We start from the raw sequence: 19,947 nt of genomic DNA, 5'->3' as shown, positions 1-19,947 counted from the left end.
TGAATTACCAACTAGCCCATTCCTCCACATTGTATTTTGCTTTCCTCTTGTTGTGGTCGTGAAGAATCTAAAAATGACTACCATAAAAAAATAATAAAATAAGCACCAGCACACGTTTAAACCAAAGGAATAGTGCCAGCAACGTTTATAACAAATAATCGTAGTGTTGTAAATGCTAAGACTCAAAATACAAAATTAAAGAATCCAAACAAAACTGTCCCTGTGTGGTGTATATTGTATATTGTTTCGTTATTGTAAAATGTTTTGGTTCAGTATTCAGTTTGATAAACCAAACTTGACCATCTCATTAATTTTTAATCTTTTGTAAAATAACGTTTTTATATTACGTTTTCAGCACCTTTTTCATGGCGTAGTTTAGTATTCGTATACAAGCTTTCAACGAAGTCATCAATGACGCCTATAACAGCTGTATGCATTTTCTCTAGTTAGATATGACTCATCTTTTCGAGCTCGGAGTTCGTTACCCTTACGCTATGATTAATGACGACTACGTTGTTTTTTCTGTAGTTTTTTTTTTTTTTTTTTTTAAGAAAATATTTGAACGGATTCTACGTTTTAAAAGGGAGAAAAAAGTGCAAGCTGCTTATACTTTTTTTTGGCTCTTATGCGTTGGTGCTCAAAATATAAAATGGGCGTTTATCCTGTTGCTAGGACGCATTTCCTGGCTTTCAGAATCTGAGGCGTTTGTCAACAAATTGAGTTGCTTGTCAGCGACAAATAGTCAACGGTGAACAATGCAGTTTATCTTTGTGGTTACTTTAGTCACCTTGGCCTGTCGCGTGGTGAACGCAAAAACCACAAAAGGTGAGTCGTGCTATTGCGCTGCTTTCAAATATTGTTATAACGTAGGATATTTCTCAATGTTATTTGTAAATGTTATTTGTTGAAAATGTTCGCTTAACTATATGCGTAAATTTTAAGTATGTAGGACTATTCTTGCGCTTAAAAGAGGCCGTTTGTATTACTAAAGAGAAATAAAAACACTTACTTTAATAGATGTTTGTTCTTTCTGATGAACGTTTTAATATATTTTTGCGCGCAGCTCAGGATGCACACTTAAAATTTTTACACCCTTATTCGTGTAAATGGCTCGTCCTCTGGCTAACGCCTTTATTCGTGTAAGGGTGTTAGCCGCCGGAGGTGGTGAAAATCGTGTTAACTGCTAACACCCTAAAAACAATATGGCGGCCAGTATGCGACAGGCGATACGAGCCTGGCGAGCCGTACGCGGCTTCTCGCCGGAGCAAGAGCATACGGCTCGCACACTCGTTTGGTGTCATCTGTAGGCGCAAAAAACTTTCCAAACATCTCTATGTCCAAGCGCCAACACCGCAAATAATACGAGTAAGGCCGAAACCGCTGGAGAATGAACAGCCAAGACTGTCGCCGAAGTCTCGCTCGGCCTGCTCGATGCCGGTCGCATTTTCATCGCATCAGAAGCGCTTATAAAGAAGGGATAGCTTTACAAAACACTGACAGGCTGGCTTTATTAAACAAAACACCCACTTGCCGTGGACGACAAGTTGACAACGAATCGCTCCGACACCCTCTGTCGACAGCGGCTAGGAGGTATCGCACTCGCGCTCCGTGTGGCTCTCGATTAACTATTGCCTGTGCTCACCTCTGTTACGTGCGTTATCCACTCATGAACGCTTGTGCGTGAACAGCGGCATTCAGCACCTAGAACACGCGCTGGGGAAGCCGCCTAACCTCCTTTTGTTGCAATCAGGCAGCATAACACGACGACACAGCTACCAGCGGAACCGAACAACTCGCCGGAGCGATCAACACGACGGATGGACTAATGGCATCCAGCCCTCCAATAGTTATAGACCATCAACCGGCACACTTTTCAAATTGGGCGGCGACAACCCCCATCTAGCGACGAAAAAAAAAGTGATCAACATTTGAAAAAAGAAAACAGCAGATTTTTTGCTGCCCACCGCGCGATTACATTCACGTACGACATGGACATACACACAACACTGTACACACACAAGGGCATACAAGCACTGATCAACTGCACAATACACAACAAATAGCACATACATCCTACTTTTTATACAATACAACAAGTGCCCCGAGCGGTATATATGCCCTCCTATTTCGCGCATCGGTTAGCCCGGTGACCACGCTGGTCTTAATCAAGATATGAAAAGATTACGCCAATTTTATTTTTCAATAATATTTTTTCTGTATTTGTCTTAGGTAGGTACACATATCCCTTAATAACTTCTTACAGCATAATGTATTATAATGATACGCGCCTAACTTCTAGTAACTCAACGTGAGTGACGAGAAAAAAAAATCGTGTGAATTCTGTCTGGCAACCACACTCGCGGCGTGGTTGCTATGGCGACGCTGTCGGTACGCGCGCCGGCAGCCGTCCAGCTGGTTCGGCCGTTCGGCTACGGCCGAGTGCGCGAGTCCACGGTGAACGCCGCGAACGCAATCGAGAAAACAAAGCGTCGACTACTGAAGCTGTACGTAATCGAGTTTCCGCCCGTTCGCTGCCGAATTCTTCGTAGTCTTCTTCCGCCCGCTCGAAAGGGAGCAGCCTACCAGTCCGATTACCGCCGTGGCTTCAGTGGCTTCATCTTCGGAGGGAACTGTCAACTGAATTAGTTCCAAAACGCGGGTGCAACAGGCTGCGCAACGTGGCGCGGTCCACGCACGAAGTCGGTAAGTAAACAAAACACTCAATGCCGTTCCATTCTTTTTTTTTTTTTTTTTTTCTACGGGGGCGCGCGGTGTTTCTGGGTGGCTCAAGGTATGGGAAAGCAACCGGAAAAATCGGCGCCTGATCGACCATGGGGTGAAAATTTCAAGGCGTATCGTATGCAAACGACAGCGTTTGCCGGTGGAAGACTCGGTCGTCCGTGGCGAAAGCATTTTTAGTATTTTTAAGGATGTTCTAGCTGCAAAAGAAAGGAGCGCCTTAAAATTTCACAAGGTAAAATACACTGCTGAGGAAACGACGCCCCTTTGCGTGCAGGCGCCGATTTTTCCGGCAGAGTTTAGCGCGCTGTGAAATGCAGTGTGCATTTAGGGAGAGTTTTGGCATAATATAATGTTGCTCATTGGAAATAAAAAAAAGAAATGCTGGCATCATATGTTTACAGACTCTTAGTTATTTTTGGAATCTTAAGTACCCTTTTTGTGGCAGGTATTGGACGCCAGCACATTTTACGTAGGAACGAAGAGTGGAATCCGGCCAATTCCCTTCCACATTAACATCAAATGAGTGCTGTGAAAGCAAAGAAGAAAGTGAGGGTGAAACAGTTCCTGCAGTAGTAAGTGCCAGAAACAAGAAAAGTGCCCCGAAGTGGAAAATATACTCCCTTGAAAAGGATCCAAAAGAAATAGAAGTTATCAGGTATACCGCCGAGCGTCACAGACCTGGACACTCCATTTCAGTTTCTTAAATGCCCATGCCCTGATCAGCTGTTTACAGCAATATTTGAGGGGACCATCCTGTATTGAACTCAATGCCACCATGAACACCATTTTCGGGTTCTGGTCACACCTCCACGCAGGATGTCCTGCTTCAGATCAAGGAGGATATCCTTGACAGAATCTCCTGTACGACAACGCGGGCGGTCCTGGCCCTGGATATAAAGGGCGCCTTTGACAACGTCAGTCACACGCTGGTGTTCGAGAACTTGGCCTCAACTGGGTGCGGGCCCTGGATGTATGATTATGTGCGGGACTTCCTGAGCAACTGGATGGCCACCATCGGAATCGAGTCCATCCGCACAAGCACCATCCCGATACCGAGCAAGGGCAATCGGCAAGGCTCGGTCCTGTCACCCACCTTGTTACCTGGCGATGTGCAAGCCGCCTCCTCTACTGGAACGGATTCCCCGGATGAAGCATACACTCTATGCCACTCTATGTGGACGACCTGACGATTTGGGCTACGTCGGGATCGGACAGCGGGAGGCAAGACTTCCTCGAAGAAGTCATTGAGACGGTGCAGAACTACCTCGAGGCCGGCAACCTCCAGCGCGCCCCCGATAAGTCTCAGCTGTTGCTCCTCCGCGCGGGCAAGCCAATTCCCGAAGAAGAAGAAGGCGGACATCCGCCTCACGTTAAAGGATGGTACCCCCGTGCCGGTGGTGAAGCGGGTTCGGATCCTGGGGCCTTCACCTCCAGCGGGACGGCGGACCCAAGTACACGGTCAACCGACTCGTCAAGACAACCACGCAAGTCATGCGCATGGTGAGAAGGATAACGAGTCACAGACACGGGCTCGAGGAGTCGGACCTGATCCGGCTGACCCGAACCACTCGTCGTGAGCCACATCGCCTGCGCAAATCCGTATCTCAACCTGCTGTCGAGAGGTAAGGGCAAGATGGACGTGATTATTCGCAAGGGGTACTAGCTGGCACTGGGGGTGCCGCCATACGCGTCGAACGCCAAGCTCCGGCGGCTAAGTGTAAACAACACCTTCCAGGAACTCGTCAACATGCACCTAGCCAGTCAGTGGGAGCACCTGGCCCTCACACTGAGTGGGCGGCATGCCCCGAGCTCGCTCGGCATCCCCATCCCCGCATCGCAATGCGAGGCTATCCAGCTGGTGCTGGCCCTTTGGGACAAGATCCAGGTGGCACCAATCCCGTGGAAGCTGAACCCATCTTTGCATCCAGGTCGCTGGATGGCTCCCGGTCCCTTGATTCCGCTTGGTCCCGTCGTGTAGCATAGGGCCCCTGGTAGCAATTGGGCTAGCCCAGCATTTAAGCATACTCCAGCCTTTTTGTATGTAAAGCAAAACAATTACTGCAGCTGAATACTTCTTACCTGACAATAATCGTAGTTTGCACTGCTCAATGCCCTTCTGTTTTATCTAAAATACCGCAACTAAATACTTCGAGTACTGGTCGGAGCACTGCGGTGCAGGTGAAGTTTCTACTTCGCCTGTTGCCCTTCTGTTTTATCTAAAGTACTGCAACTAAGTACTCCGAGTACCGGTTGGAGCTCTGCGGTGCCAGGTAAAGTTTCTGCTTATAAAAAAGTGTCTGCCCAAAAGCTTGCTTCGGTACCACAAGCTGCAACAGGAAGCCTGATGCAGAGGCTTTAAGAGCAAGCTCCATGCTTTGAATGTTGCTAAGCATGCGCGCTTGTGCAGTGCAACTGTCGTTCAGGACAACGTGCTCATTCTTGGCATTTCAGTTTCACTTGCACTTAAAGGGATGTTGAACCGAAATCTGGATTCCATAAAACACGGCGGCAAAAGCGTGTAACAAGATGCTACAAACACCAAAACATCACTCATACAGCGATATTTCGAATGGATGACCCTATTTTTAAAAATAGGAGGCGCATTTGACAGATTTGTTTGTCTTGTTTCTCCGAGAAGGAAAGGGAACGACCTCGCGTCTCCTCCACCTCGCCGCCTTGAAAGGGCGAAGCAGAGAGAGGAGAAAACGAGATATCTCGACGTCACGCGCCTCATCGGTCTCGTTCAATCTCAACCTTTTTCTCCAAATACGGCCGTCCATTCGAGATATCGCCTTGTGACTACGAGTAGTGTTTTAGGGATTGTAGCGTCCCGCCTACGGCTTCTGCATCGTTTTCTGAAATCCAAATTTCGGTTCAGCAGCCCTTTAAAGGAAAACGGAGTGTGGCAGTGATGGGATGATTTCTTGTGTCAGCCGGAGTTGCCTACCATTACCACTGTAGGGCAGCAAAGGCTACAGGCATGCAAGAGCGACTTTGAGAAGCGCTTTCGCAGAACAAGAGCTTGCGATAGAGCGTGTACTAGCTCGCACTTGTCGCCTTCGACCGCGCTGTCACCCTGGCAAGCCTTCGGCAACACCTTCAGAATGCCCGCATTCTTCAAGAAAGCCACAATGTTATGAATATACCACAACAATGCCTGGCTTTTATTTTTTTCTAAAAAAGAGCATTTATGAAACTTTGAAAATGCAGCAGTGCACGCTCATTACCTTCGGTACTGCTTAGTACGTGCTCACTCACGCTTACCTTATCCAGGCTGAAAAGCTTGTGCTCGGACGGGGCATATTGAACACTGGTGGTGTCTTTTGACTGAAGTAATATACAAAGTATGAACAGGAGTGATAAAGAAACACAACATTTAATGCCGGTCATCTCCACTTTTAAAAAGTATCTCAACGTGAGATTAATTTGACATTTCGTAGTAAGGGTGATGAATTCCAGACAGGGTGACACAAACCGTTTTGATAAAAACGTAAAAACAAAATGTAACTACTCCATACAGGTGCCTAATACCTAGTTTGATGACTAGGAAACAACACGGAGGACTAGAGAAATGTGATGAATATAAATGAATAAAGCTGGTCATGAATTGAAGCATGCCATCTCAAGAAAAACAAACAAAGCCTTTAATGATTTCGAAAATCGGAACAATCCTGGCAGGAGTTTCACAGACTTTGGCGATTGCACTATGTGATCAGCAATCAGGCTACAGGTGTTTTCTTGATTGTATTAATCACCTTGATTGCAACTGGCCGTAGCTGTGAGTAGATTAGAATAAGACAAAGCCTCTCAAGAAGGCAGCTCGTATTGTACGTCTTCTGGCCATGGGCGAAGCCGAAAAGCCAGTAGGCCGCCATGACCACAGTAAAGCCTTCGAAAAGCCAAATGGTTCCCTCCTGCATATAAAAGCAGAATTGATTCAGTCAGAGAATAATAAAGGCCGCACTGATGAGTATGATTTTAAGCATGAAATGCTTTTAGCTCCCGGCCACCAAACTGATGACATATCTTTTTTGGGAACTAATGCCAAAAATCACTTCAAAACAACCCAGGTTTCGAAGTTGACTTTTGCGTTGGTTTTCTTATTTGAAACCGGCTTTGAAACCTACTGGGTCTCGAAGTCAGTTTTGGATCAGAAAGGTGTGCACTAGCAGGGTTCAAAATTTGCTGTCAAAATTTTGTTTCCTTGAGACAAGGAAACAAAAAGAAACATACACACCACCGTCTCAAAACCAGCACAGCATACAGCTGTCATTTATTTCCACAAGTCTTCTTCCTTGTCATCCCACACGCTACACATGCTATGGAACCTATTCCTATACACACTATGAAACCTATTAATTCCGAACTACAGCTTTAAAAAAATTATCCAACATTCAAATTACTTTTTTGTATGCCATCTCACTACCGAATTCTAAACCAAGAGCGCATCATTCGTTTAAACCGTTTGAAGCAATCGCCTGACGAGGAGCCCGTTGTCGTCACGCTTTGACGGCGCACTTTAGTTCACCTTTCTGCCGCCGTCTTGGGGGGGGGGGGGGGGGTCTCAGGCATCGTCCCCGCGCGAATATTACCACAACTGTTTAATTGATTGGTGCGGCACACAAACTTCTGTTCGGGCTGGAACTTGGTCAACAGTGTCTGAGATGAGCCCGACGCCCATTTCAGACGTCAAATAAACTTTCGAAATTGCTTTTATAATCTCTTTAAGAGTTTGAATGCAGGCGTCTATAATTCGCAAAATTTAGTGGCCGCGATTATGTCCTCTGTGACCGATTTGCAAAAATAAATGGCTTTACAGTAATGATTCAGATTGTGATTTATTGGGAATTAACCAGTGCTGTTAATAACATGCTCTGTATTGTCCGCTCTGCTAGTGTTTTTTCTGCCGTCATTGCATCCACGCAGCTTGAAAGTGCACTGCTTTATGCGACAGGTGACACGCACACACCGAGGCACTCACTTCATAGCGTGGCATGTGGTGGCAGCAAAAGCCTCTGCCAAAAACATGCTAAGCACAGCATTTGTGGCGGCAGAAAAGATACAAGGCTATTATCTTGTTCCCGAGAGTATAGTATGTTGCAGGTTAAGATGGTACGGTGAGGGGAAGAAGCTCCGTCTACACTCTTTTCACTTTAGCAGAAAGGATGTTATAGAGAAAAGAAGGAAACCGCCAATCGTGGCAAGCAAAGCCTTTTTGGACTGGCAGAAGTGATGGGAGGCACCAGGCAATGTAAAAAAAGGGGAAGGGGGCGGGGGGGTGGACTGCAAACGTGTTTACCAAGAATAAAAAGGGGGAAGAGTGAAAAGAGGTATTCCTCTGTAGATTCCTTTTTCTCCCAGAGCTGTGAATGTGCCATGGCCGGGCTGGGCTCAACTCAATGCCCCAAATCATATTTTAAAAAAAAATTATTGCCGGCAGAGTTTTGCGGACTCCTAAAATGCCTTTACAGAGAGGTTCCACAAACCCTCTTTCCAGAACCGTTGGCCTAAATTGCGGGCATGGGCACCTGCAGTATGTTTTACAGGAAAAGGAGGGGGAGGGGGGGCAAACCTTGTTTTCTTTTAAAGTTATAGGTTTGAAAGCTACACCCCTTCAGAATAATCCCGCCCCCCTTTTCCGCCACTTTGCTGACGCCCATGATTGTGGGCACCTCATCACTTACAAAATGTTTCCTAGGACCCATGTGTAGAAAGTAGGAGCCACCATTCAAGCCCCTGTCATGACTACAGTGCAGACATATCACAATAGCAGGGAAGAACAATAAATAATAATGGACAGTCTGACCGGAAACAATATTGGTACAGTTTCAGACTCGCTGCTCAGCTTGCCAGCTGAGCCAGGCTAGAAAAACGAAATTGGCAAAGTGAATGAGTTGCGAGTATAAAGATGCAACAACAAAACCCTACTGGCATTCTTAAAAAATGCTGGGGCCTTCTTGTCAATGGAAAAGGCACTCAGTAATTAAATCCAATACTCTTTCGGATAGTGAAATTGATATCGTGGTAAGGTGGGTGCTTGTCCCAAGCTCTTGTTTTAGCACCAGTGGGTGTCAAGTTACACACAGCCAGAAAACAAATCAGCATAGCCAAACGAAGCACAGGACAATTGCATCCGTAAAATAGCCGATGTTCCATATTTCAATTAGTTTTTGATCTCACTGTGCGCAGCACACAATTTATAGCAGACGATTGTCCCTTTTTGGCTCTGTTCGCAGATGACTTGCCAGTCTGTTCGTCGTTTTGTTTCTGTCAGAGAATGATACCTACCTAGTAGCAAACTAACTCATTATTATTCCCTCATGTTAGCAGGCGATGCGTCTGGTAGCGGTATTTTATAGCGAGTTCGTTTCACACGCACTGGCACCGTTCGAGTTCTCTCCCAGAATGCATTCCACTCGCAGAGTGTAGCACTGAGAACTAGACTCAAACCAATTCGCCAAATGCACCAAGTGCGGAAGACTGATGCTGCCGCCATCTATGTTGTAGAAAGAATACCGACCTCAAACCGAAACTGGCGCCTTGCTGTTCGGAGTGATGGGTGGGAATGCGAGAGTACAGTCGCTACCAACGATTATCTACAAACGTTGGTCGCTGCAGCCTTTAGTTTACAGTTGCGATTACTTCAAGCAACACGGCCGTCATAGGTATAGTCACAGACGGCGTAAATTTCCGCAACCAGCTGTCTACAAAGCAGCTGGTTGCGATCTTTCAATTCTCATAACCGTTTACACTGAAGAAAATGGATGATGCTGTCCGAGCAGAAGCTTGATCCATTTCAGCATGGCATTATGCGTGGACCACTGAAAGGGTACGCATTAAAACTAGTCTGCTGGAATACCCAGCAAAACTTTTCGATTTCGATCGTCATTACAGGTGGATCAGATATTAGCTTTGGTGAGGGCGTCGAGAACGAGAGCTTTCTCGAACAAAATATGACGGGGCAAGTTAGCTGAAGTAGGTAAATGTTAAACATGATGATGTAGCCCAAGCCTCGGGTAAAATCACTAAATTTAGCTTTCTCTGATGCTTATTGGGCAGTCAAAGTTTCTGCTGGGGCAGTTTTGTCGACAAATGTTCAATTTTTCACCCGCACACGTTGGTGATAAACATCTCGGGGGCCGCTGATGCATTTGTTCTGAGCATTTCTTTACACACTGGTATATTTCAGCGTTTTTATGGCAACAGAGCGACAAACCTCCAAATAAAGCACAGTTTGTCAACTGCTTCCTTCATGAAATAGGAGACGCTCACACTTCAAGCTCGCGTTTGATTCCGTTGCCCGCGGGACGCAATTTCTATCAGAAAATCTACTTTTTTTCCTTTCAGTTCTGCGACACATCGTAGCAGACAAACTTTCGTCATCTGCTCCAGCACCTTGCCGGCCTAGCCGGAGCGAGGCACGACGGGATTGCATTTTGGCGCAATCTCGATTTTCTCAGTGCAGCGAGTGCATGCACGCGTGGGGTGTCAGCAATGAAACGAACTCGGAGGGTGCAACCACTTGTGGAGTGCCGGCTGAAACGAACCCGCTCGACGCTGCGAGTGGACACGCGTGGGCACGAGTGCCGTGAAACGAACTCGCTAATACTTCTTCAGTGCAAGCCGGTTGAGACCTCAATGACCAAAATCGGGCTCTCGGTGAGATGGAATGGCAAACTGAGAATGATTTCATGACCAGGGGCCAAACAAATAACAGGTGCATTGTATGGTGAGAGTATTAGCACCGAGAAGTTTGGGAGGCGACCTTTTACAGCGAGCCGGGGCGACATCCTGCTGAGGACAAAATTTACCCCCTCACTCGCCCTACAAAGGCCAAGATGGCGTTAGCTGTCGGCATATTACTTTTGTTTTTTTTTGTTGGTTTTTTTTTGTGCGCATTTTACGTAGGAAATGTGAATTATTATATGCGGCCTTATTGAGGTATGGTCTGCAGCTGCAGGTGAAACTTCAACCAACATTCCGAGCATGGTTTCCAGGGCAGACAGTGCATGAATCACAGATGGTATATGAAAAGGAAGAAATGCCACCACACTTGCAGGAGCATTGCAATATATTTACATCCTGCACAATCAACGCTGCTGATGATTTGAATAAATTAAGAGGTTTTTTTCAACTTTGTTTCTAAACAAAAACGTCTCAGCGAAAAAGCTGCACTCTGCTCGAGCAACATGTTAAATATATTCTGGGCCATGGGGAGAAAATTACAAGTGAGACCGCCCAAAGGCCTTTGACTTAAATGCCATTTGTATGCCCGCAAAGCGGGGTCTGATGTTCTCCTAAAGCGCGAGACAAATGGACGGCAGAATGGTCCGATCCGACAGTCCGAACGCCGCTCCGAATTGAGACACACGCACACACTTCCGATCTTACAAGCGACACAACGATCCGTTCGGGTCCGCCCAGGAGATCCAACTCCCAAGCACTCCAGCGGAGGTCCGCGTTCATAGATCTCTGGTCCCAGATTGATGGTTTAGCTCGCACGAGCGAAGCTAGGAGCTCGTTCTTGTTAGCGCGTGCATTCTTTGCCGGGGCCATCTTTCTCGAATGGATCAGCGGGATCCACGCGTCCGGCTTCCCGTCGCCCGTCCCGTTTTCTTATTCGTCCCGACAGACCAAGTATGTCATCATGACGTCCGCGCTAGCTGTGCTGTCATTGGCTGGACGCATCCGACAATCCGTCCGCCGTGCAAAACTATCTGGCGCGTTTGACGCATGTTGGATCACCGATCTGACGCCTGAAGCGACCAAATTTTTCGGATCAGGCAGTCATACTGTCGGATCGGACGTCGGATCGGATGGATTTTTCGCGCATGTGTCTCGTGCTTAACTCATGAATCTGCAAAGAACAGAATTTCAGTGTCTGAAACACTTACACCGCCGCTTCCACAACCCCTTGCACAACCGCCTTATATCGTGTGGAGGGGGCGGGGGGGGTTCATCGACGGGAGTTGCCTCCACCGATAGCTTTCCATACTTATAACCCAATTATAAGGGTAAACGTGACAAACACGGTTGGAAAAGCTATGAAAATTCTGTCGGCATAAGTCTCATCCAGCGCCTTTTACACTGGGTAAACGAAGCCCCGCTTCTCAACGTGCTTACAGCTCACAACGGCCGATGTTGACGGTGCCTTTCCCATCCTTAGTCTGACTGTCCATGCTCTTTTTAACCTCGAGGTTTTCGGGTGGTAGAATATGATACCAGCTTCTTTTTGGAAATTGCATTGCAGCGCTGAACAGTAGGTCAGCATAATCACAAACCTCCGATCGTGAGGAAACGGGCGCAGGGAAGCCAGCCAGATGCCAGAACGCGAAGCGGAGTCTGTCACCAGACGTCACGGTACACCTGACCCAATCAAGATGTGGCGACCGCAGCGACACTTGTGTTTGCTCTGAAGACTAATAGTACTCCGTGCAAGCAATACCATTGATCTCCACGACAACTTGCTGGATCGCGTGTCTCCGCTTGGTCGTTGCAGCTCAGGTGCGGCCACCGGATGGCCACCTTGGGACAAAGATTATCAGTCAACGTTTTGGAGCGTTGCGGAGGCTGGGCGGCAGTAAGCTGAAGACATGTTTTCTGCTCGTTCGTTGTCATTTACCGAAGAAGTTTGTTAAAACCCCGAACGGTGAGAATTGCGTTTGAGAACACGTGGAAATTTTTACGAAAGCTCAGCACCGCAAGAAAAAGGGGCAACTCGTCTAACGCAAGTCTTACCGTTCTGGTGGCATGATCAAAGCTTCCTTGGCATGCCAAAGTGCTGCATCTTTGTCTTCGCACGCTTGAATACCGATCAAGAATTAACGCCGTGTGGATTTGTTTCGTGAGTGCAAAGAGCATGAAGATGCATGTGCCTCTGGAGCAGCATTTTACTTTACTCTTACGACTGTATTTGTAACTTGCGGCACTTGCAGTCCAGAAGCGGGCATGATCCAGTGGCGACAAAGGAGGGGTAGGAAGCTATGGCGACAACGACAGATTGCACACAACCATATGGACGGGCCACGTTTGAAAAACTTCAAGGGGCACTGACACATCAAAATCATTTTTTTTTTATTATCCGAAACGATTGAAAACAATGCCGGGACATTACCCTCAAAATTTGAGATTTGGGAATTCAGTATTCGTGAAGTAAAAAAACAATTTCCAAATGCCGAATTCGAAGTTCCCGCGCGATCGGCGCCGGTACCTTGACGTCAAAAATTGAGGAGACCTGAGAGTCCACTTTCCTGTCACCACTCCCTGCTGTTGCCATGGCGACCCAAAGCGAGGAGGATAGGAGCGAGCGCCGGCTAGCGCCGGCGTTGCGGCGGACCGGTTTTGAGCGGTGTCGCCTGTTTTCCGTTGGAGGATACAAATCCAGGAGACGGCACCACAACGAACTCCCGATTTTTGGTATTTCAAAAAGAAGGGCCGTAGTGCGTTCGCGATTGCGTTAAAAAACATGTTTTAAGATTGCCGTAATTAAATGTTATAGAGATGTCGCCTACAAAGCTTCTAAATTTCCTGATTTTTGACGTCACCGATCAAAAGAAGCGAGGAGGCGAGAGGCGGGAAAATCAAACGCCAAAAATAAAAAGGCGCGCGCGCGCGCGGGAAAATTTTTTTTCGCGATGCGGTTTTTTTTGCGTGTCTATGACTACAACTTGCATCGTTTTAGACAATAAAAATAAATACGACCTTTGGGGTGTCAGTGCCCCTTTCAGATATCGCCGCTTCATACTTTTGCCTTCGAAAACCTACCTTTTTCCACAGCATTGCTCTATTTGTGCTGTCATGTGATCGATTTTAGTAGATTTGGAAGGTTAATCCATAATAGCAACCACCGATTTCGTTTCCTATTGATAGCAACTCGCTGGAACAGCTGGGTGATAGAGAAGACGCCTATGTGCGACATACCTTCAAAGCTCTGCCATGGCATCGATTCTTGATAAGTATCCAAGCGTGAAAAGGCACAGAGACGCAGCAGTTTGGCAGGCCCAGGAAGCTTTGATCACGCCGCAAGACCGGCGAGACTCGACGTTCGACAAGTTGCGCATTTTCTTGCGGTGCCGTGCTGTTGCAAAAAATTTTATGCGATTTCAAAGGAAATTCTTATAGTTTACACATTGCGAGCGTTTGGCGCTCCTTTCACTAAACAGAGGGGAGCGCCGCCGGAGACTGACACTCGAGCGTGCTCTTCGTGCTCCGAGCATTTCTTGGAGCACAAGTGACTTCTTTGCGCTCCGTGATGTCACGTCCACAAACAAGATGGCTGTGCCATTGTTGAGATTGTTGAAACAAAAGGCGTAGCCGGACAGCTGCTCCTTTTCAGTCATTAGTGGTTAATCCAGCAGGTAAAAACAATTTGATTTGAAAGCCAAGACAGCAATTAGCATTCCGGAAAAGGTTTGTTCATGCGCCTTGCCTGAGAACAAAGTAATCTATCGAACGAGCGTGCTGATAGCTCGGCGACAGAAAAGTTACCGGCCGAGAAGACAGTGGGACGGCTGCCCTTTTTAAACTGCTTAGTCCAGCTGCAGCGAATAAAGATACCTAGATTGGAAAGCCGAAGCATCAGTTAGCATTGCGGGAAAGGTTTGTTCGTGCATCTCGCCTGAAAACGAATTCATCTATTGAACGGAAGGTTACCGACAGCACAGCGACAGAAAAGTTGTTGAGATGAGAAGACAGTCGGAGCGCTGCCCTTTCTAGGATGCTTTGCCCAGAGAATCAAGATACTTCGAATGGAAAGCCGAAACATCATGTTCATGTCTCGCCTGAAACGAATTGACGTGCTATCTATTGAACGACAGTGTTCCGGTATCGGCATAGCACATCAACAGCTTCCATCGCATTCCGTCTCGCTGCAATATGGAACCACGAAATATCTGGCAAGTGTGAGGGTTTCGTGCGTCGACAAACAAGTTCAAGAATGTTGTCTTTAATTCAAATATAAACAGCTTGCACGGTCAATAAATAGATCAGCCAAGGTGCCTTTCCCCGCACGTGCTCGAAGCGAGTCTCCAAACCTCTAAGAAATACTTAAACGTTCGTAGAAACTTCATAACGTCGCCCTCTCTTTTACTTTGTACCCTGCCGCTCTACACTGGCTTTAATTAATTTACCACCGAAATAATTTTGGCTTCTCCCACCCGTATCCACGGGATGCCAGGTTCGTCATAACCGTGCGGTGGGAAGGAGCTTGTGCGGCTTGTCAATAGATTCGGTGTGTCGCGCTCCTGTACGCCATGCGCCGTTTAGTTGCTGTGCCTGGAGTATGAAACTCGGAGCGTCAGAGTAGGGGTAAAGGAGTGTGGACTTAAAGGGGAGCTGCAATCATACTTAAGCGTCTACCTCTTTTGCGGTTTCCACGTCTCTTTGGGTTCGGGTAAGCCAGCGGGCGAGAATAACTAAATATCAGTGAGTCATATTTCAACCGGACGACGCGGAAACCTCCTCCACCTACGAGGGCGACCCGCGTTGCCGAAAGCGCGGAATATGTGACGTCTTTGGTCCTGGGCTTACTACTGGTCAGAGCCGCTAAAAGCTTTTTTTTTAGTCGAAACAAAATATAAGTATCGCGAACCGTTTCAATTATTTATAAAAGTAGTTTTTGTTCAGTATTTTAGATCAGAAAAGAAACAAATGCAGTTTATAAAGTACGGAAACAAGAAAAGACTCGTCGACAAACCCGCCACCAAGCGGTGAAAAAAACGGCGCATACAGTAAAACCTCGTTATAACAAAGTTGAAGGAGCGGTCGTAATTATTTCGTTATAACCATTAGTTTGTTATAGCCAATGTCCATTTCTTCCCACTATTAGCAAGCAAGGGGAATTATGATTGCTTTGTTATATCCCGTTTTGTTATAACAAGGTTTTACTGTACTAGAAAGGCGTAGTGGGATGAGGCTCCGACGAACAATGGGCTTAGAAAGGTCCCGGATGTACGCGGTGGCGCTGCGGTCGTATACTGGCTCGAGGATCCGACCGGTTCCGAGCGTTCCCAAGGCTTTCGGCGCGGGCTTGGCTGGCGATTTGACCCTTTGGCGGTATGGCAGCGCGAAGTGGCTCCCGTTCTGAACTGATCTTTACCCCGTGTTTACCGTCGTTTGTGGCCAATGAAGTGTTATGCCGAATTAGTCTTTAATCGCGCGGCAAATGCAATGCGAGCTGTCCTGGCCGCCCACTTCATACAGCCTAGTCAACACGTGCTTTAGTGGCACCCTCTCGAGCCGTCGACACTGAGTGCGGCAGCCGTGAGCGCTCGATGAGCTCACTACTTCACGGCCACTCAAACCAGGACCTAAGACGTCATGAAGGATGTTATTTTTTGCTTGTTTTTGTAAGTCTAATTTGCCTATAACTTTTAAAATAAAGCGAAATTGGAGAAAAGTTTCTTTAAATTACTACGTTCAGTGCGCTCAGGTTCAGTCCAAATTAAAAACCAGTCCAAAAGTTATTGCAGGGCCACTTTAACGCTCCCAATGACGACAAACGAGCAAAAAACATGTCTGCAGCACGCTGCCGGCCAGCCTCTGCAACGCTCCAAAAGGTTAATTTTCCGTGTCCCAAGATGGTCGTCCGGCAGCCGCAATCACGGAGCGGGGAAGCGCAATTTAGCAATTGTTGTAGAGATCAGTAAAAAAATATGGAATGCATACCCTCCTAGCATCCATCAGGTAGGGATAAGCATTCTTTGCAGTCTATACGCCTCGCAAGTGGGCTCATTTTCGTCTTCTGCGCATGAGAAAGGAAGTAGCGGTGACGTCAGAACGCCGAGTCCTGATTGGCTGATCGCGACCCCCTATTGAGCGTCGTCTGCTCCTTTGCAACGTCGTCTGCTCGCAACATCGTCTGCGTCTGTCTTACCTTTCCTGCGACTTTCGGAGCGAACTCGACTTGGCCTTTAAGGGAGGGCAGACGAAATAACTCGAGCGGTACGTTGTTTTCGTCTAACAACTAGCAGACGCGCATCAAGGAGGGAAGTCAAAGGACTCACTGGCGAGGTGTCCTGGGGCGCCTAGGTTTGTTTGCTTTGTGTCCGCAAGTTCCCTCCCAAATACTTTTTACCTTCATTCCTGTGCGGCGAGACCCCTCACTCTTTAACGGCGCCGGCGGTTTGGCGCAGTGAACGTCGTCTGCTTTACGTCTGCTAGTCAAAGCGATGGCTGCTTTACCTTTCCTGCGTCTGTCGGAGATTCGCCGCTTTTTCACCGGCGAGAGTCACCGTTGCCTCGGGAAACAAGGAGATAACAAGAGGAAGAAATTGACCTCTTAATCTAAAATTGAGGTCAGCGATCAAAGTATAACACGGGAAGGGTTCACAAGGGTCGCGCGGGCATATTCCATTCAGCACATCAGCCGGTCGTGGGCAGACGGTCGCCGAGTCGCGGAGTGCCTGCTAAGCCTAACTGCCCAGCTCGTTTGGTCGCGTTCGGTGGAATCGTCGCCATTGGAGCTTTTCCCCGGTGTCTGTGGATCCAGCGTTCTTGTTCGTCGTGCTCTGTTTCAAATATTTTTTACTTTTTTTTTTTCCTGCTTGAAGTCAGGACGCGTGAGAAGCTCACGTAGAAAAATAAACGTCCGTGGGTCGTCGCGACCGCGACGCTGTCGGCCATGCTGACTTGATCGTAAGAAGTGCGTAACAGCTTCGGAGCTGTCGTAGGATTTCGCCGTAACCTGCGCAAAACTTACGAAAATTTCGTTTCGTGAATACGAAGTTGTTCTTAAGTTTTGTCTTACACACATTTTTGGCGTAAGATTGTTTCGTGAATCTGGCCTCTGCACTCCCAAAAGTCGCAGGAAACGTAAGACAGACGCAGACGACGTTACGAGCAGACGACGTTGCAAAGAAGCAGACGACGCTCAGATAGGGGGGCTCTATCAGCCAATCAGGGCTCGGCGTTCTGACGTCACCGCTACCCCCTGCGCAAGGAGCAGACGAACTTGCCCTCCGCATATGCCCATCAATATCAACACATGTAGCCATTTGCAGGCAGTCGCATCCTTTCGAAGATCAATCTGGCCTTCGTCAGGCACCAGCTTTCGCTCTCAGCACACAGCCACTGTTGGTGGGCTTCGAGGCTGCTCGCATCTTCACCCTCCACAGGCGGGGCAGCCCCGGTCTGTAAATGTAGAATATGAATATGGCAGGTATTATTTGATAACACTTTATGCTTTGGCCGTGTAAAGAAAATCTGCATTCCATTTTCTAACATATCTGTTATGAAATAACAAGGTCAGGTGGAACGGCTCGAGTTCGCTGACTGAAAGACAGAGGGCTTAGCCTGAACCAATATCCTAGCAGCCTTCAATATTGGTGTGGGGGGAGAGAAGGCTGAACCTCTAAAGATGTCTTCAAATGATTCTCTAATTGCTTAACTCCAAAGTTTCAGGCTGCTGCACTTTAACGTTCTGAACTTTTTCCAACATATATTTGCGCTGTCGCTAACCATGTTCCATTTGCCAATTTTTTACACGCCCCTTCTCCTCCAATCAGAACAGCACGAGAGTCCGCCGTGAACAGACTTGGCATCATCGTGTGTCATATATCCCCGATGATTGCCTTCCCCACTAAGATGCATTAAAGCCAAGGCTCGAGCACAAGCTCATAGCATCGCTAGATGGTCGCACTGCACGAACCCTCGTGCAGCCTGAGTATCTACTAGTACTGGTAAAAGCGAGCGAGTTGAAAATGAATACCTAAAATCGAAAGAATAAAGCGCGAGGGACAAGCCCAGGACAACCACGTAAAGCCTGGTTCAAACAGTTGCGTTTGACCGCGTTGCGGCTGCGAGAAACCAGGACATCCCTGCTGCTTATATCGCGTGCCAAGATGATTCTTTGAATTGGAATCCACGCTTCATACGAAGCACAGATGTGCCGGTGACTCGTTTTCGGTTCTAAACGCAACGCAGACAAACACACTCAAACGCAAGTGTCGGAACCGACCTTTACGGTACAGGCTCACAGTAAAGCTGTGAGCCCGAACCGTCTCGCACGTCTAGCCTTCGCTTTAGTACATCTCAGGATGAGACGGAATGTATCATAATAGAACCGATGTGGTCTCACCATTCTGAGCAGAAGTGCGTGAGTAACCGATGATATTTTCGTGGTCGCTTGCACGTAAACAACCAAGGAGCTTGTACACAACGCCGGCATTCATCTGGCTTGAAAACAACTTGAGCGTTGGCTTGGCTTGGATGTCAGCTGCCCATTGTGCTTACTTGAACTTCACGAAATCCTCTAAATTGAGCAGGCTGCTTCTTGACTTCTGCTGTCGGCGCTTATGTCTGCAATTCGGCGGTTTCCGAGTTCGACGATTCGGAAATCATGGGTGTACCACCGCAACACCCTCTTAACACGATTTCGGTAGCCGTAGGGTGTAAAAAGGATGTACAAAGGGTGTAGGCCTTTCCGTACACCCTTGAATATTCAAAAATCATGTAAAAATGGTGTAGGAAGGGTGTGAGCTCGGAAAAACACCCTTTTAACACGAACATGGGTGTTGAAATTTTTAGTGTGTGGTCCCGCTGGAGCACTGCCATACCGTTAACGCTCACGGCGCCAAGAAAGTGATCGCCGTTGTCGTCGTCTTTGACACAGCCGTTAGCTGACATGACGGGGGCTCTGCACAGGCAGTCCGCGTCGCTGTGCTTTCGACTTGACTTGTAGACCACGGTCATGTCGCACTCTTTCAGTCGTCGTCTCCTTTGAGCGAGACGTCCCGATGGGTCCTTCAGGCTCGCTAACCAGCATACCGAGTGGTGGTCGGTGCCCACCCGAAAAGGGCTCCCGTATAAATACGGGCGGAATTTAGTGATGACCCAGACGACGCCAAGGCATTCCTTATCGGTCGTCGAGTAATTTCGTTGCGCATTCGACAACGTCCGACTTGCGTAGGTGATCACGCGCTTTGTACCCTCTTGTTGTTGAACCAGTACTTCGCCGAGTCCTGAATTGCTTGCGCCGGTGTGAACTTATTTTTCGGCTGATTGGTCGAAGTGGCCAAGAATCGGTGGCGATTGTAGTCGCCGCTTTAGCTCATCGAATACCTGTTTTTGTTATTTTCCCAGATCAAAGTTCACGGCGTCTTTCGTGAGGTGCGTGGGCGTAGCAGAAAGCTGGGCGAAATCCCAAACGCAGCGCTGTTAGCATAGGCCCAAAGCCCCAGAAATCTTCGGACGGCTTTCTTGTCGGTG

At 47.6% G+C, this 19,947-nt stretch overlaps 1 protein-coding gene across 1 annotated transcript in view; it reads left to right on the top strand.

Moving 5' to 3' along the window:
• The first annotated feature begins 755 nt into the window (after positions 1–755).
• The window catches only part of LOC120849679 (kunitz-type serine protease inhibitor taicotoxin-like), a 35,156-nt gene continuing 15,964 nt past the window's right edge, over positions 756–19,947 (top strand). Inside the window, exon 1 of the mRNA XM_040221895.1 lies at positions 756–825. Coding sequence (XP_040077829.1) covers positions 756–825 — 70 coding nt within the window. The remainder of the gene's footprint in view (positions 826–19,947) is intronic.

This window comes from Ixodes scapularis, unplaced genomic scaffold (assembly GCF_016920785.2).
Source record: "Ixodes scapularis isolate PalLabHiFi unplaced genomic scaffold, ASM1692078v2 PGA_scaffold10__122_contigs__length_95168666, whole genome shotgun sequence".
Taxonomy (NCBI): domain Eukaryota; kingdom Metazoa; phylum Arthropoda; class Arachnida; order Ixodida; family Ixodidae; genus Ixodes; species Ixodes scapularis.
This window is presented reverse-complemented; position numbering and strand designations above follow the sequence as displayed.